At 46.4% G+C, this 19,201-nt stretch overlaps 1 protein-coding gene across 1 annotated transcript in view; it reads left to right on the forward strand.

The window, feature by feature from the left end:
• NOL10 (nucleolar protein 10) overlaps nt 1-19,201 on the forward strand; it is an 856,295-nt gene that overhangs the window by 77,912 nt on the left and 759,182 nt on the right. Inside the window, exons 4-5 of the mRNA XM_069605973.1 lie at nt 13,670-13,747; nt 15,566-15,603. Of these exons, the coding sequence (XP_069462074.1) occupies nt 13,670-13,747; nt 15,566-15,603 (116 nt within the window). The remainder of the gene's footprint in view (nt 1-13,669; nt 13,748-15,565; nt 15,604-19,201) is intronic.

Raw genomic sequence — 19,201 nt, forward strand, 5'->3', positions numbered from 1 at the left:
AAACAGCCGTTTTTTGCGGGATCGCAAAATCGCTAGAAGCTGGAGGGTCTGACTATGCATGGATGTGGACTGGGTCCAGACAGACTCGGCCCCTACATCCGGCCATGTACACAAATGGCCACTTTTGCTGAGAAAATTAGAGACTTCGCCAGGATGGGGTTTACCATATTTGAAAAACCTGGCCCTGCCAGGGCAGGAAGAAGGTCAAGCTATAAAATGGTGAAAAGACAGACGAAAATCTTTGAGTATGTGTTAATCCAAATGGCATTATGCAGTAAAATACAAAAGTGCACAAGACTATATCAAAAGGAAACCAGTAAAAAAAAAAAGTATCTGCTGCCACCAGCCCATTCTGGACACATAATGCAAGTAACCACAAAGTACATTTCTTGCGCTTCATACAAGGTGATGTGTGCACAGAAAAATACATCAAGACTGGCCACCAGGGGGCGCACGGATGACCGCCTAACCCGTGTGAGCTCCGTTGCCGATGGCCCGGGAAGTGAGTTGAGCCCCCACTTCGCGACCCCCCCCCACGGTGACAAACCCGTGAATAAGGTGTCGGAACATCTCCCCACGGAGCAGGAAGAAACCCGACCGAAATCGGGGCTGGGAAGCCCAGGAAAACCCCATCCGAAGTTTCACCTCCTCGGAAGCTGAAAGTGAAACTAAATCGACCCGACACGGCCGCGCTGGAGAGCGGGCTTGCCTAGAGGAGGACGCCCGACTCCTGGAGTGCCCGTCGGCGTGTCCCCCCCGGCCTGCAGCCCTTAATGTAGGAGTGCCTCCGCTGGCCCCCCGGCGCGGATCCCGGCTCCTGCCCGTGGAACGTCAGAGGGGAGGTAAGCCGCACCCTGCACAGTCAGCCGAGCGCGGCCCGCACAGTCAGCTGAGGCCGAGGTGCCTCGGATTGCCGAGGCCTGTCACTGGAGCCCCCGTGCCTGTGGACTGAATCGGGCCCCCCTCTTACAAGCGCCTGTGCGGCTCCGGTCCTCACTGCCGTCACGTGAGAACACACGCGCTGGTGTTGGCAAGGGTGGCGCGGGATTCTATGCGAAGCGCCCGGCCACCTAAAGCATATTTCCTCCATTGTCCTCCACCGTACGGATTTGCCAGAGCACGAGGGTAGGGGCCTGCTTCCCCCTCTCCAGGGGAGAAAAGTCGGACATGAAGACACGCAAACTTAGGTCATGGCGCACATCGTGAGAATTGTAATTACTTTTAAGCCCTCCACTGTCTAACAGGCTGAAATTGCACCAAAACAGTGTCCCTGTGAGAGGTACCCTCAATCACAAGCACGGACCCCGGGAGCAAGACACTGGGGGAGAGGTCCGAAGCTCAGGATTGCAGACTTGACAATTACTGCCCCTTTTCAAGAGCAACACTTTAAGAATAATTTGTTATGCGCATTCCACTCCGTCCATCCGAGCAAACGGGGACCTGGAGCCTAGCTGACTCTGGTGCTACACCACAAACTCGGCCCTGGGTGGCCACGGCGCAGGGGTAAAAAGGAGATCCCTTGAGGATGCCACTGTGAACAGAAGGTGCACGGACGCCGCACTATAAGTAAAGGTCGCTGAAGGAACTGACCGGAAAACTGAAGCCCCGCTACCCTGGGGGCTCACTGCATACACACGGGGTACACCCCACAGGGCCCAACATTCTCAATCCCCATCCTGCACCGCCAGTAAACAACGAGCACTCGGGTAGAATCTGCCCACTCAACTCTGTCTATGCACTGAGCCCTGCTCATCGGGGAACGCTGAGAATCTTCACGCTACCGCCCCCTACATTCTCTGCAGTGTGCTTTGGGGCCCTTGATGCTACCGACGGACGGTGACTCCTTTGGGAACGTGGTACCGGACCCTGCCCCAGCCGGCCCTCCCCCCCACAGAACACAACTCGAAGTACTACTTGGAGAATTTGCAGCTCCTCCCCACGGAACTCATACCGCAACTTCCGATGACTTTATGTCAACTTACACGAGTCACCAAAATTAGGGGACAGCTTTGAACCTGCAGTCTTGCACGACTTCGTAGAGGGTAGGGCCCCCTACTCAGGGGCGTGTGCCTCCTCTAATCCGGGTTGCACTGTATGGACCCGCTTCATAAACTAGCCAGATTTGCCTACGACCCGTTCTCCTCGCCGAGCAGGCCTACAGCAACTATGACCACGGCCACATCGGAGGCGATTGCTGGCGCCACCAAAGGAGACATTACCACACTACTAAATGAGATAAAAAACATGGGGGCCAATCTAGGCGGTAAAATCGATAAAATTACCCAGAGAATGGACAGATTTGAGGAACGATTGGAAAGTGTGGAGAATAATCAGCCTTCGATTGACACCCTTGAAACTCAGATGGATGTACGGATCCGTAGCATTGAAAAAAGAGAGGTTGAGGCGCGGCTCAAGATGGATGATTTAGAAAACAGGGAGAGGAGGAACAACCTCTGCTTTTTCGGTATTCCAGAGCGCGAGGGTGAAACTGAAAAGGACCTCATCGACACCATTCATGACATCATAAAAATACTCACCGCCGATGAAGAAATTGATGAGCCCAAGACCGAACGCATACATAGAGCGGGCGGACCGCCTGGCGGCCCGCGCTCTGTCCTAGCCAAGTTTCACCGTTATCAAGATAAAACCAGGATTCTGGAGAAAGCTAGGTCCGGAGGCCCACTCACAATGGGGGGCGCCCAAATCACGATCTTTCAGGTTTTATCGTCACTAACATTGGCACTCCGACGCCTTTGCAGCCCCCTGACGAAATGGCTCAAGGACCAAGGCACACGGTATAGATGGGGTTACCCTTTCTCGCTCAAGTTTGAGCATGGGAGCAGAAAAATACTCCTACGCTCTGAAGACGAAATCAAAGATTGCATTGCTGACTTACTTGGCACGGGCCCGAAGGGCAACGATGGAGGTGACAGTGAGCAACCGGGAGCACAGTGGGAGCTCCAGGGCCCCAGGCGCAAGAGGGTGAAGGGATCGAGAAAATACAGACACCCAAACAACACGCCTGATAATGATTAAGGGAAGGAAGTGTGTACGACCCGGCCAGACTACAATCGCCGGTTAAGGACGAGACACTGGCCCCCGCAGAGTTGTGAAAAGGCAAGATCTGTCGTTGGGGTGCCACCGCTGGCGGAGCACCCCTCTCGACTAGGTGGTGAGGTGAACTCTTGCGAGAGGACCCGTGGAACGCACGTAATGTTAAACTTTTATTATGTTTGTTACCATTATTGTTGTAATTGTATAATGTTTTTGGGGGGGGGGATTGAGACGGGGGCTCACCCTTAAGTTGTGATTGAATATTTGACTGGGACCGTGAGGCAACAGTCCCCACTGATGGTCCGCCAACGGGCCGCACAATGTCATCCGGCCCGTACCGGACGCCGTCAACAGCTGCCCAGGCAGCACCTCCAGTTCCCAAGCTCAAAAGAGCTCCAACAGATATGGCGGAACAGGAGGAAAGAGGAGAGGAGTCATGGACACTTGGGTAATGTACACACATCACTGGGCGCACTCCAAAATGTCACAGTCAAGATGACACTGGGAATTTACATACCTATCTGCCCGCAACAGATGAGCGATCCTCGAACCCGAACCATCGATGGCATCACTTGAGAAATCTAAAGGCGAGGGTCTCCTGAGAGTTGGGACTGTCAATGTGAAGGGACTGAACTCTCCTACCAAGAGATCACTGGTCCACAGAGAATTCTGCAGATCTAACATAGACATTCTTCTCATCCAAGAGACGAAATTTGCACGGGGGGAGGAGCGTAGACTTCTGGGAAGGCGCGGGGGCATGGAATTCTGGGGCTCCGGCCCGCTCAGGAAGGCAGGGGTCGGAATCCTCTCAAGAAGGGAATTGGGTTTGAATTGGAAAAGACTTGGTCCGATGTGAGTGGTCGGGCCCTTCTCATAGTGGGGAGGATCGCACGAGTCCAGGTCACAATTGCTACAATATACTCACCCAACAACGGACAGATCGCATTCCTTAGGAAAACGATCCCTAAAATTGTACTAGAAACCGCGGGTCACCTCATCCCAGGTGGCGACTTTAACCAGTGGGTAGACCCCGCCGTGGACTGGAGGCCAGGCAAGCCGGGCCCGAGGACCCAACATAGAGGGGACCGTACTGAATTTGCCGCCATGATGGATCTATACGACCTACGGGACGTCTGGAGGGCTCTTCACCCTGACAACAGTGGCTTCACCTTTTACTCGCATCCCCATGGCACATTCACACGCATTGATTATATATTCCTCTCTCCCGACCTCTCAGAGTCCACAAGCTACTCTGGAATCGTCCCAATAACATGGTCTGATCATGATATGGTCTTAGCCGATGTCAACTGGACCAATCTACCTGTCGCTGGGGGATCTTGGCGCTGCAATGAGTCCCTCTGGACTGATGCAGTGTTTAAAAACGAAATGGAGATCGAGATCGAAGAATATTTCAAGGTGAACAACATTGGGGAGGTCTCCAAGCAGGTGATTTGGGAAGCTGGGAAGGCCACCTGGAGGGGATACTTGTACGCGAGGGCTCCTCTAAAAAAAGAGAACGTAAGATCATAGAAAATAAACTGCGTAATGAAATACACCAACTGGAGGCGGAAGTAAGAGATAATGCTGAGGTAGACCCCATTAAAGTAGACACAGCTCACCGTAAAAGTGAAGAATTGCGACTGTTAGAACATGGCCAGGTGGTGAGAAAGCTACAATTCCTCAGCCAAACATACTACGAGAAGGGGGACAAGGCCGACGCACTATTAGCTGCCAGGCTAAGAGAACGGAGGGAGGAACGTAAGGTGAGAGAGATAACAGGGACCACTAATTCCACGGTCGACCCTCCCCACTCAATACCCGAATGCTTTGCCAGCTTCTACGAACACCTATATACTTCTGAACTGACTGATCTCTGCCCAATCTGACATATCCTCCTACCTGTCCCCAATCGACATGCCTACAGTAACACTCAGAGGCTGAGCTCCTTGATGCCCCAATAGTCGAGCATGAGATACGTGATGCAATTAAACGCTTAACACTGGGGAAATCCCCGGGTGAAGACGGTTTCACGGCAGGCTTTTACAAGACCTTTAGCGACCAACTGTCCCCCTTCCTCACGGAGCTCTTTAATGAGATAGTGGACACTGGGGCCGCTCCGGAATATTTTAAGAAAGCCCTCAATACGGTCATCCCTAAGGAAGGCAAGGACCCCAAATTATGCGGGTCATACCGCCCCATCTCCCTCCTCAATCTCGACGCCAAGATCTATGCCCGAGTGTTGGCCGCGAGACTGGAAACCCTAATGCCCAAATTGATCCACCCCGACCAGGTCGGGTTTATTCTCGGGAGGCAAGGTGCCGACACCATGCGCAAAACCTTGCACCTCATTCACGCAGCACACAATCTACCAGATGACCCGGTTCTCCTATCCATTGACGCAGAAAAAGCCTTTGATAGGGTCAAGTGGGATTTCTTAGGAGCAGTCCTCCAGAAGGTAGGAATAGGCCCCAAATTCCGCAAAGGGATACGTGCAATATATTCCTCCCCCAAAGCATCAATATTCGTGAACGGGGAGTATTCCAGGTGGTTTGCACTACAGCAAGGGACCAGACAGGGATGTCCCCTCTCCGCGATCCTGTTTGCGCTTTCCCTTGAACCTCTGGCCCAAAAACTTAGAGAAGACCCCCTAATAGAGGGTATACGGTTGGGAGAGATGGAATATAAGGCAGCCCTGTATGCAGACGATATCCTTCTACACGTAACCAAACCCAATAACTCCATCCCCCATGCCTTAAACCTAGTAGAAGAATTTGGCCAATACTCTGGCTTTAAAGTAAACAAATCAGTCCACAATCTTCCCCCTCCAAGGTACCCCCGACGAGAATGTTGCCAAGTTCCTCTCACTTGGGCTTCATCTGGAGCATACGAAACTGCAATACCTGGGTATTCAGATTACCAGAACCTTAGGCGACCTATACGAGGCCAACTTCCCCCTTCTCCTCCGACGATTCGAGACAGATCTTGAGAAATGGAGTCGATTGACGATTTCCTGGCTGGGGTGTATCAACGCCGTCAAGATGGTGTGCCTCCCCCGCTTCCTTTACCCTTTCCAGATGCTTCCAATTGAAATGCCCGAAAAAATTCTTCACAGATGCCTGTAAGATCATGATGCGATTCATTTGGCAGGGGAAAAGACAGAGGATCGCATATGACACACTTGTGCTCCCCAAGGACAGAGGAGGGGTGGGCCTTCCCGATCTAATGACTTACTACAAAGCCGCTCAGTTACGTGTCTTGATCCCACACCTTAGGGATCACAAACACTTACAATGGGTACAGATGGACAATCATTACATGTCCCCCGCCACTGTAGCTGAATGGCTATGGTCACCTTACCAACGGGTCCAAAGGAAAATTAAACACCACACCATACTGACTACCATATGGAGCATATGGCGCACTGGGAAAGAGATGTGAGAAGTCACAACCTGGCCATCCCCGCTCAGTCACTTGTGGTCTCCTGGCATAAACGACCACATCCTGAATCTAGAACGGTTTCAGTCATGGTATGAGGCGGGCCTGGAGAGGGTAGGGCAACTCCAAAGAAAGGACTCGTTCATAACGCTACCGGACCTCACCACAGCACTGGGGATAGGTAATTTATCAACATTCCACTTTCTCCAATTGAAGGGGGTGCTAACGAAACTTGAGTGGAAAGAGAAACTGAGAAGAGACCTTACCGCCTTTGAGAGGCTATTAGACTCCAGAACGGAAATGAAAGGTCTTATATCTGTGATGTATCAGACGCTAATAGCAGCGGGTGGTGGATCCACAGACTCCCTCAGAACCAGGTGGGAAAAAGACTTTGGTGAAGAGATACAATGGGACTTAATGTGTAGAGCTGCACCCAAATCCTCCTTGTCCAATCAATATAAACTGCACGCCATAAAGCTCCTACATAGGTGGCATTACGATCCACTCAAACTCTCTAAAATGTTCCAGTCAATGAGCCCGCGATGCTGGAGAAATTGTGGATCAAATGCTGACTACTGGCACATGTGGTGGAGCAGCCCGCATATCACAGTGTTTTGGACCGAGGTCCTGGGATGGATTAAGGAGATCGATGGAATTCAAAGGGAGCTCGACCCATGCCTGGTTTTGTTTGGCCTTGAAAGAGACGGTGAAGACTGGTTCCAGGTCAAAGGTCTGGCCCCCCATCTGCTGTTGGTGGCGAGATCCCTGATAGCGATCAAATGGAAGTCTCCTCTGGCCCCAGGAAAGAACGAATGGATCAAATTGGCCACGAGCATTTACATGATGGAAATGATCACAGCCTCCCTGCATAATAAATCGGCTAAATGCGAAACGTTATGGATGGACTTCATGAATAAATATATCACACCTATCACGGACTCCCAGTCAGAGGAACCCTCAGAAATCTGACTTAATGATGTCAAACTCAAAAGAACACTGCAAGGGATCAGAGACTCATTCCTAGTTGATACGGTGCTGCCAAATGTTGTGCTATGCCAACTATGTGCTCCCAATGTTCATGTTAAATGATTATACTCAAGATGTACATTTCTCCAAGTGGGGGAGGGGGGTGGGAGCGGGTTGAGGCGAACAGTGTAAGAGGCATATCCAGGCAAATGGAACTGTTACGAAATTAAGTGACTTCATCAGCGTCTTTTACTTTGCATGGTTTCTTTGATATGTACCTCTGGAAGATGTACAACTTTCAATGATTACTGTTTGCCCTTCTATTATCTTTTGTTTTTGTAAAACCAATAAAGAAACATTTTTTTAAAAAAAAGAAAAATACATCGAGAATTTTACTATGGAGGACAGAGTTTTCCTGCACTAATAGCTTTAGCAGTAGATAGCATTGCTGCAAGAATTTGAGACAATAGAAGAGTAACAACATTTTTGAGGTTCTGCCAAAATAAAGCTATTTTCTCTAAAGTATATTAATGTTGTGAAAGGCGGTTTAGAACTAAGTGTTTTGCTGCTTGTGAATTAGCAACTTTTTGTTTACACAATCCCATGTATGTATAGCTGTAGGTTAGACCACAAAGAAGTTTGAGTTAAATGAACATCATTGAAACATATGAATAAAGAGCAGAAAGTTACGATTGGTTGGTCATGTTTTGGCAAAAGCACAGTCTGTTTCACAATTAAGAGTTCTGCAAGTGATGACACCCCACCCATATGTCTTGGTGACCCCTGGTTGATGCACCTCTGCCTCACCTTCCCCAATTTCAATTACTACTCGAGCTTCTTGAGTCTTTTGAGTTGGAGCCGGGAGATTCCACTACCACTGTTTAGTCCACAGGCCCCTCCTTTATCTTACAATTGGTACCCTTGGTGCTTCTTAGTGCTTGCCTCTTCACAGCTCTGCTCTCTTGGCCTAGGTCTGTGTTATGTTAGCGAGATTTGTAGAGCGCAAGCTCGCCCTGGGGGCATCATAGCGCTAGAGAGCTCAGGACAGTTTAATATCAGTAAAAGAGTGCTAACTAAAGTAGAGTCTTCAGTTTTCGCCGGAAGCAAAGATGATTAGAAACCCTCCGTAACTCGATGGGGAGAGATTTCTATCCCCAGATTTCTTACAGGTTAGACAGGGGTGGGAAGAGGGCCAAGGTGGTGGGCCAGAAGTCAGTTGTCCAGAACACGTGGGGGAAGTGGTGCCCACAACCAGGACCTCATTCTTGCTAGCGTTAAGTTTAAGCCAGTTAGAAGTCATCTAGCCTCCCAGTTCTTACAAGTATTTCCTAAGGCGGGCTGCTGTGTCGGCCTGAGAAAGATCTAGAAGCACCAGGATCTGGGTGTCATCTGCATAGGAATAAAAACGGAACCCGTGGGACTGGAGCAGTACCAACAGAAGCCTGATGTATACATTGAACATGATGGGGGGATAATGCCGAGCCCCGAGGGACCCCACATAGTATAGGAACATGCTGCCTCCTGCCTCTTCGGCCTGCCTTGGGGCAACTCTGTCTCCTCATGCCTTCCTGCTCTTGATCTGGTTTAGCTTCCTTCTACTGTTAACACCTCCTCCTGATGTTTCCTCCTCCAAACTCTCACCACCTCTTCTTAACATCACTGCATTCTCCAGCTCTCCACCTACTCCTCGGCGGCTGACCCATCCCCTCTCTCCTCCACATTTCTTAACCTGAATGCTCCAAAGTCCTCAACTGCCATAACTTGCTCCAACAACTCTCAATGCTGGATTGGGCTGTCTGCCGTATATATAGGCCGAATACCCCTCCCCAATTGGTGGACCTTTGCTGAGGGTTTTTACTCGTAGCTCTCAGTTTATTGATGGCTGGGATAGTCTATGGCTTCCAACTTCCTTTTGGTCAGATTGAGTTTGCGACAACTGGGCCAAGTTTAGATCAACCCCCACAGCCATCTTCTATTTCAAGTAGAGACATGAAGATCCAGGGTCCACTGCTTGTGCCAGGGCCAATACTGTCTGCTGTTTCCGGCAAGGTGGCTATGGTTTGGATGTTTTAGGGGGACGTTCATACCCCTACAGTATTTGGGTTTGTATATTGTGTTTGCAGACTTCAGGAGCAGCTTTGTGGATCCATAGCGATCCGGGAACTTTACGGGTGGGTTCATGGACCCATATGGGTAAGTGAAAATGGTTTAGGATACTGGGACACCAGAGAGGCTGCCAGGCTCCTCACTATGTGGCTTCTTTTCCAGGGATGTGGCTTTATGGCTTTGGGGAATGTCCTGTATTTTTACTGGACTGTCCACAGCCAAGTGGCGTGGACCGAGGGAGAGTGACCCAGTAACTACCCCATACCCCTCCCATGCCCATCATAGGACTGTGAGTTACAACAGATTGATGCCTGAGAAAAGTTGGCGGACTCCAGCACAGGAACTACCATTTTGACACATTATTTAAGTTTGAACCGGCCTAACTATGTGTTAAATCCTTAATAAACCCTTCTTTTGAACTTGGAATTTTGACCTCCCGTTAGGGAGAATTCTCAGAAATGTGCTATTTCTACCTTGGAGACCCCAGCTCTTTTTGCTGGACTTTAGGACTTTTCATTTTTATCCTGAGAGTGAGACCTTTCTCACACTCTCTCGTGTATTTTTCATTGATTTGAACACTGTTTCTTTTGACTTTGGAGTCTGACAAACTCCATAAGCATCATCTTTTTACAGTGTGACACACAGCACCTTCAGTGCAGTGGCACAGGGAAGTCTTCCAGATTTCCCCAAGGTTTAAATACCTTCTCTTAGTTAAACTACTGTTTCCAAGAGCAGTGGTGCTGGGTGGGTTACTTAGTATCCCCTTTTGTCTTGTTTCTCATGTAACATTTTTATGTTACCCTTTCTACAATTAATGGCTGGTGGCAGCGGTTTACTTTTTCCTACCATTGGGTGTATCTACCGTGGGCTGCAATTGCAGCTGCAGTAAAGCACCGTTGGGTGCGCATTTTGTCAAAATGGCTCGGGTCTTCTTTTTTCCCCATTTCTTGTTGGAAAGGTCCTTCTTGAGATGTACTCTACGTGCCAAACCAGGTTTGGTCAGTTTCGTCTTTGGCGGGATTCACTGGGGAAGCCCGCCTCTGGCACCAGCATGTCTTACAGGGCAGGAAGTGAGAGAGGTGCCCGAAACTCCCTGTGCTTAATCAACTTCTTTACAGGAATGCACCCAAAGGTGATTGGCTGGCTGGTTGTCCTTGGAGGACATCCACTCTGATGTGTGATTGACAGCTAGGCTGTGCATGAATGGGAGACACCTGCATAAAAGGCAAGGTCTTTGGCTTGGAAGGCAGAGTCGACCACTGGACGAAGGAATCTGAAGAAGAACCTGGAAGAGACGATTGCTGCAACTCCTAGACCGTTGGTTTACCGGTGAAGCCCTGCTGCATTGCTGAAGCTCCGAATTCGCCTCGACTAGAGAAGCCCTGCAAATGACGACTTCTCCCATTGGGTTGATGCGGCCAATCGACCCCAAGATGAACTCCTCTGGAAATCCTCTCGGAGTTGGCTGTACTTCCATTGCTGCTGCAGGAACCGATTGCCAGTTAGAGGAACAGCAGAATCGAGTGTGTTGTCTAAATCGGACCCGAGCTCCAGGAAGATCCTCCGGATTCCCATGAAGCAGGATTTACCAAGCCTGAGACCCCTCAACAGAGTGCTAGACCCCAGATGTGAGGAAAGTCCTTAAGGAGGTATCCGAGAACCGCAGTGGTGCTATTTGCGATAAGCTAAAACCGCGAAGTGCTTCTGATATGAAGTCTGCCCATTTGTCACTGACCTTCAAACCGTAGTGCAGGAGTCCTCAGACGTCCTCCCTCTTGTCCCCACGACTGAGGCCCAGGAACAACAGGATCTGCCATACTACAGCTAGAACAGAAGCCAGCTGGAACCAATTTCTTCAGACCTAAGGCACTGTAAACTAAGGGGTACTTACCTCTTGTCGTGTAGCCTTGCTAGCTCTCAGTTGAGACTTGTCTTAGTTGCTCTTGCAGAGTTGCTTGTAGCTTTGCCCCTCACAAGCCTCCCAGCTTGTGGCCCAATAGTGATTTCATTTTCTACAAAGATTTCTAAAACCTTGCGCAATACTTTTTACTTGCCTTCAAGAAGTGCTTAAGCTCCCCTAGACTTTTTCTCAGTTGACATTGGCTGTCCTGGCTCCCTGAAAGACTCTTCTAACCTCTGAATGTGTGCTTTAACTATCCCTCCAAAGAGTGTCACGTTTTATAACTTGTGTAGCTGGGAAAGGGTTAATCTACATTGTATTGGGGTTCAAAAGTACTTACCTGCTTAAGAATATTTGTTAACCATTTTTTTAATCCCTAAACCTTTCCTTTTGACGCCAAACTCAGTATTGCTCTAAACGTGCCAGTGATCTATCAATGTCCACAGTGTCCTAGCTATTTGTCACCTCAGTGTGTAGGAAGTGTATGTGTGCCATCCCAAATGGGTATCTACTGATTTATTGAAACCGAGAGTGTGTATTTATTTAAGTATATTTTTGTTACATATTTGCTCCGTTCTAAGGAAGGCTTATTCAACTGACTGTTAAATTAATAAATAATTGTTTAATCGAGAAAAATTGAGTGTGAGTGTTTATTTGGATACTTGTCGCTGTGAACCTCTGTTACAACCCTACAGCTCACATTGACCCCTCTTGAGATAAGCCTGACTGCTCAGTCACTATACCAACTTGTGTAGTACATGCTTGTACCAAAGGTTGGGTTAACTATTTCCAAGAGGACAAGGCTGGTGCAGTCTCCCACACGGTACTGCATACAATCTTGCCTAGCACCTCCATCTTTGCGGAGGCCACTCGACCTTGTGACAGTGCTTCGTTTTGAGAACGTCAAATATCGACAGAATCCACTGATGGGGTGAATTTGACCCAAACTGTTCGACATACTGTTATGTTACAAACCTTTTATACTGCCAGGCCTCTGGTTACCTTTGGGCAGATTCCTGAATGAACTGTTATGCACTGGCACTCCAGCAGAAGAGATTTTCCATTCCATTGACACATTGGGCTATTTCATTGTAAATTGTTGTGTTTCAGAAAAGAGAATCGGGATGTGCTCCATTTTGGGGAAAGGTTTTTAGTTTTTGGAATAAGATAACGGAGTAGAATGCACTTACTCTGGAAGCTGATTTGGATGTCACTTGGTTGGACTAAATAGGTGGTTGTATGGATTAATGCTTTGGTCATTATTAAACTTTTCTTCAAAGGTTTGTCGGAGTGTGTTCCTCAGTGGGACATTAAACACATCTCTTCTGACGGCTAATAAGCACTGGGGCAATGTAGCAACTCAAGTCTATTTAAGTCACTCTACTTCCTGGACTCCTGCAGAAGCTCAACTTGTGACAGCAAGTCACATTAAACTCTTCTGGTGGCTATTTCTTGCTTTACAAGATTTGTTTCTAAGCAAGAACCAATTGTCAAAAGAGAATTCATCTAGAGATTTCCTTTTTAGTTTTTTGATTCCGTTACTAGGAGATGCATGAATATATTGCAGTGCAATGTGAAATGGCTCTGGCACTGGAAGCCCTTTACCGAACACTCACAGCTGTAGCATAGTAAGTGTATGTTTCTGCCCAGAAGAGACCCACACTTCTCCTTGCTGGAGACAGTGTGGTCCTTGGATATCTGGGGAATCTGCAAATCGCCCTGTGTAATCCAGATATTCAGGTCCTTAATAGGTGGTCATCCTTCCTTCAGTGATTGTTCAGCTGTTGTGTAGAGATGGGTTCCCTTGCTACAAAGCTGTGAGAAGATTCCACTTGTTCATCCCTTAGTGCTTAGGGAAACCGAATGGGGATTGGTGCATTTACTAAGCTCCTAAAGTCCGCAATCAATTATTCATTGTTCATCTAGTTCAATTAACTGGGCAAGAGAAGGCAAAAACCCTCTTAGGGTTGGTGTTTGTGAGGAGCGGGGGCGATGATGGAGTCCTACATTATTTCTCCCTCCCAATTAAGGCCCAGGTCTCAGAGGAGGTTCTTGGAAGTTTAGCAGAAAAAGTAGTGGCAATAATGGTAAAGGTGAGAAACAAAGTATTTCCCCATACTTTGTAAGCCCAAAAAAGACTGCTTTGACGCTGACAGTGCGTTTCTGTTCAATGAATTCTTTGTAACGCAATCCCGTTATGTTTTTCAGGAACTTACAAACCTAGGATTCGTTGTTATGATACCTACCAGCTGTCCCTGAAGTTTGAACGATGTTTAGATGCAGAAGGTTAGTGTGCATGCAATGTGCTAACTCCTAACTTTTTTTTTCTGTTTACTTTCCTTTTGGATATATTTACAGTAGCTGTATGGCCTGCTGAGTTGTGCATCCTGTCTGATGCCACTTGTACATTTCTGTGACTATCTAAATGTCAGCCTTTTTTCAGGTTAAGCAAAAATAATCTCTCAAAAAAACAGACCATTATTTTGCACTCTCCTAAGAGAAAACTTCTTTATCCCAATTCACAATGCGTTATTAGTATAACTGATATTATCAGAAAAGTATTATCAACATAATAAAATATTCAGCAACATCTATTTAGAATTACACAATTTCATAAACCAAATAACAATAGAAGTACATATATTTAACAATGTTTAAATTGAATAACATTCAAGTGTCCCACACTATCTGTTACCTTTTGATTAAGATCTGTCAACATTCCCAATATTATACATTTATTATACATTTCTAAATATAAATGAGCACCAACATAAGAGACCTTTTATTGACCTATGTGGTGTATTAAAGTCGGCACTGGTGAGTAATTTGTTCAACCTTCAAGATTAAGAAGTTGTATGAAGTTAGAAGATTAGTTTGTGTTACGAGATGGAAACATTAAGCTGCACACAAGTTTATATAGAGGTTTTCCCTTAAGAGAGTTCAGTGTAGTTCCCTCTAAAGTTTTTTGAGCCTCTTTGCTTTTCTTATTTCGTGCGTTTCCCTTGATACCTTTACCAATATCGATGTATCAATTTAAACAAATATCATCTGAATTCATTCTATTTACTAATTTAGCTGTGGGGCCCCCACTTAGTGCACAAGTCTTTTCAGGCTGCTATGAAGTTGCACTTTAAAAGAAAAATTAGATTTTAATGTCCAACCTGTATGCATAAATCAATCAAAATACTAAGCCAAAATGAAATAACATTGCAATGTAATACAGATAACAGCTCATAGACACATCGTTCACTCATTGCCTCATAGCAGTCTCACTCTTTTGCGGAGGTTCTGGCTGTTCTTTGAAAACAATGATGAAATTTTGAAACGCCGAAGGGGGCGGATTCGAGGAGGTGAGAAGGTCCGATGAGGCAAGAGTTAGTGACTGGCAGCGGGATGATGGTGGGTAAGGATAGCGTTAGTGATGGAAGGATTTGTAGAAGATACAGGTTTGGAGAAATAATTTGGATATGAAGTAAGGGCGTCTGTTTTATAGTACCAAGTTGTTGCGGAAGCAGGGTCCAGTGTAAGTGATCCGAAGGACAGACATACCAAAGCTATTGTAGCAGGGTGGAAGGACCTGGGTGACAATGTAGCAGGAATAATGGATGGTATATTGGGTGGGACAATTGATTCTTCCTATGGTGAGAAGGTCAGTATCCATGCAAGTTTCCTTAAACGGCTGTAACATGTGCTCCTGCTGTGTCACTGTTATGCAGTTGCATCACTGTATGTAAATAGTTATGGCCATGCTTGCTATTCATAGAGAGCAGGGTGTTCATGGTCTATGATGTAGTATAGTTCTATGTGGAATGTCACAGTGTAATATAGTTCTGAGTAGGGTGTCCTAGCCTGCCTGTGGCCAGAAAATGTTTACTCTTAATGTTGCTTCTATTACTGTTTGCACTAGCCAGCCAGGTGTAAGGTTGAGCTGGGGGTCTGCACTTCATGACCTGTAATAAAGGTTATTTTATCTCACTGGAAACTGTGTGGAACTATTCTTCAGTCACATTGTACACCATTTAGCTTGGCGTGTGCGGAAGATGCTTTCTGAATGTTTCATACCAAAATGTCCCACTCATCGAGTTTCAATTTTCTTTTTTTCAGTTGTTAAATTTGATGTTTTATCCGATGACTACTCAAAGGTATGTTTCTTGGGGTTCACTTTCTTTTATCACAAATACACATGACTTATTGGGCAACTGTACATTACTGTTTTCCAGTGTGTTAAACATATTAGAGACAAATCCTTGAATGATCTTATAATTGAGAGCCTGAAGTCATGTGGCAATTCCAAAACAATCCTGACCTACTGTTGAGCAGCAGGAATATGCTGTCATTAACCTGACATCATATGCATTGGCCAGTCAGGGCTAGCATTTTCCATGAAATTACGCTGACTAGTATCTCTCCACCCTTGTCTGGTTTCTTAACTGGCACTTGGAAATGAGCGATCGAGAGTTTCTATTTGTACAGTGAACTTGCACAGCATGGCATTTGCCATTAAATGTAGATGCTGTTGTAGGTGCGCAGAAGCTAACAGTTTGTACATATACATCCTGCTCTTTGATCACTCTCAGCAGGGATGAAACCTTTAGGATCTTGTATGGTGCGCCAGTGACTCCTGAATAAAGAACGTTCGGCTTCAGGTGTGACTATTATTATTGAAGGAGATGACTAAGCCATTAACCGACTAGCAGATCAAGGGCTTTACCTTATGAGGTTTCAAAATAGAACTGTCTGCTTCTCCATGGCGAATGAAGCTCTAAACCACTGACCTGATGGTTGGAGCCTGCGGCTCAAGACCTCACGTTTTCAATTGTGTGCAGCTCTCTAGTGGGGGTTTGTTTTACGGCAATGTTTTGCTTAAAAAAATATTGCTTGTTGTTAGGGTTCCCTTTCACACCCCTGTTCAGTCACTGATCCCTTGGTAGGCCTCCCACACCCGCTGAAAGGTGATCTGATCCCCTCTTGATAAGGCCATCATACTGATCTTGTCACACTGGGTACTACGGTACTTCCGGTTAACAAGGGTGATGAAAACATGAGCTGCAGGTGAGCCCAGTCCGTGATTGATAGAAGCTTCATCAGAGGTAGGCCCATTGCAAGGTCACATGCTATTTTAGAGTCAGGTGCTAACTTAATCCCTTCAAAAACATTGAGATACCAGGGTAATTTAGTTCTTGCATCACTCGGGTCCAGCCAGGTTTGAAGTGTTGCTGATAATTCAATCCCTTCCAATGCCCCCATAACCAGTTCATCTGGGGCACTGGCATATTTGGAGTTCCCTCCTGTCCAGTACTAACCTTCCCTGCTGCATGCGAGGCTCCAAGTATAGGGGGATTTGTTTTCTGCATCTGAGGCAGTTCTGGATTGAAAGCTGCCTGTTTTGTTTGTCTCTTCTCACCTATGCAGACGCCACATTGAGTTCAAGGTTAAATTTCCTGCACCGGGGAGTGGGGGGGGGGCACCCTACCCTGGGCTCGGTACCTTGTTTTCCCTAGAGTTTTTCTAGAGATTTGCAAGAATGAGCGCAAGCACATTGACAAAGGAGGTAAGGGAGACTGGTCCATATGTTAACACGGGTGGTTAAAGTCCTTTCCTGGAGGGTGTAGGGAAAGTAAGGAAGGAAGGCTTGCCTCTTTTGCACACCCTTTGGGGTACCAAGGTCTCCACTTGTGGGGGCTCTGTCTGACTTGGGTAAGGAAAGTAAGACAACAGAAAAGTGTGTGTTTATGCTTGCATGCAAGTGTGGTGTCTTTATGTACAGCGAGTGGCTGTGTGTGTGTTAGGGAGGTTTTTCCTTTTAATGCTAAATCCCCTTTTGCTAGACGCCTGTATCTTTTTGTCAGTTCTCCTGAGTGGGGGGAACCTTCCCCCCCTGACCCCTCCACTCATTCATTTTTTTTCTCCGACTATGGAAACCTTTCTTCATCATGTTTTTACTTTATTTCATGGAGTCATGCTTTCCTCTATATTTCCTAAGGCATCTGTAATTTACTTTTGCAGCACACAGCACCTTTTGTTCCATGTTGCTTGGAGCCCTTTGGGCTTTCCTTTTTATTCTCTTATTTTCCTTGTGAGAACTACTGTTCCAAGGATGGTGGGTATACTTCCTTCTTGCCTTTTCTTTTGTGAGATCAGCACACACCACCTTATGTGGAGTTCTGAGGGGTTACACTGTATCCCCTTTCTCACTGCTCCAACATTTCTCTTACCGAAAGGTAGGGTGAACCCCTCACAGTGGAAGCTGGGGTAATACATACTAAAGAAACAAAGAATTCTTCCACCAGGAACCAGTGTTTAATACGAATTATGCATTATAAGTTGAGGGGGGCACATAGGAGTCACCCGCTAATCCTCTGCATAACATGGGTAGACACTGAAAAATGAATAACAGCATGGTTTATTAACGAGTATTCAGAGAGCAAAATAATGTATATTTGAACAGTTGTGAATAATGAATTCATCAAACATGTGATCAACTCAATGGTCTTGAGAGCATGGTTTATAAAGGAAACAAATTACAAGGGGTAGTAGACCCAAAATGCATGATACTCTGAAAAGACACAGGGTGATTAAAATTAAGAAGCGAGTGAGTGGTAGTGATTGACCAAAATGGGAGAGAGAAACTAATACAATATTTAATAAATTGCTTTAATAGTGTATCATAGTGTGATGGATAAATGTCATTAGCATATGCAGTTAATGAATGCCAACCGATTTGATCATTATAAACAGATTCTTTTCATATTCTTCTCAAGGTTAATACATCCTTATGAACACTGAATGTTTCTTAAAGACATTAGATAAATTCTGGGTTAATGAATTGCCAACATTCAAAATTGATGCTAGGTCTGTTTGCTAGCCTGAGCGTGGAATCATGAAAGTGTCTGGTTGAACCCTGTCCATGTCATTTAGATAGAGTACCAGGTTTTTCACGTTTTGGCGGTATTTGGTGTGAGTGGGCGCCTTCGTGAGGGCTGATTACAGGACCATGCAATATAATTACATTTATCATATTGTTTCTAGCATACTATACAGATGGCCCATGTTTAATATCTCTGGGTTAGCCAGATCAGCTTACCCTTGGAGAAGAACTCCAAGCAGGCAACCCTAAGTGGGGTTTTGGGGTGGCAGGAGGGGTGACACTATAACCCTGGATGGAATGAATCTGTATCCCCGATCTGCGATGGACACACAAAAAGAGAACAAATGTTGTTCTTTTAAAATATCCTCTATTTAATTAAGCTACTATGCATTTGTTTATAGAGTTAATTGGGAAGATGCATCCCATTTACTTATAGATTGTAGGATTTTGCTTGTTTCAGAAGGTCCGTATGAGTAGTGTCAGGTTGTGAGGTATAGTTCATCAGGAAGAGGACTGGCAAGTGGTGCTGCGCAGTGTCCAGGAGCTGGAAGAGAAGGCCATGGATACATAACATTGATAGTGCCCTGTCCTGTGCGCTGGGATAGCACATAACTATTTAGGAGATGAGGAAGGGTCGAAAACAAGTAATCACTGCAAGATCAGAATTTACTTTGGGTCTAGCTACGAGGGGGAGTGCCTGAAACGGCGGCATGCAGCTAATGTTTTGATTTGCCGTCCATGTTACTGTTGTCCCATGTCCATTTGCAAAAAGGGAAGACCGAAAAAACATTTTCAGGTCGGGTGGGTCATACACTTATCTGTATTGAGGTAAAGGTTGCAAGCGGAAAGGGAAAGGACTTAACTGTTCTTTT

Source organism: Ambystoma mexicanum, chromosome 4p (genome assembly GCF_040938575.1).
Source record: "Ambystoma mexicanum isolate Mex_15411 chromosome 4p, UKY_AmexF1_1, whole genome shotgun sequence".
Classification (NCBI taxonomy): domain Eukaryota; kingdom Metazoa; phylum Chordata; class Amphibia; order Caudata; family Ambystomatidae; genus Ambystoma; species Ambystoma mexicanum.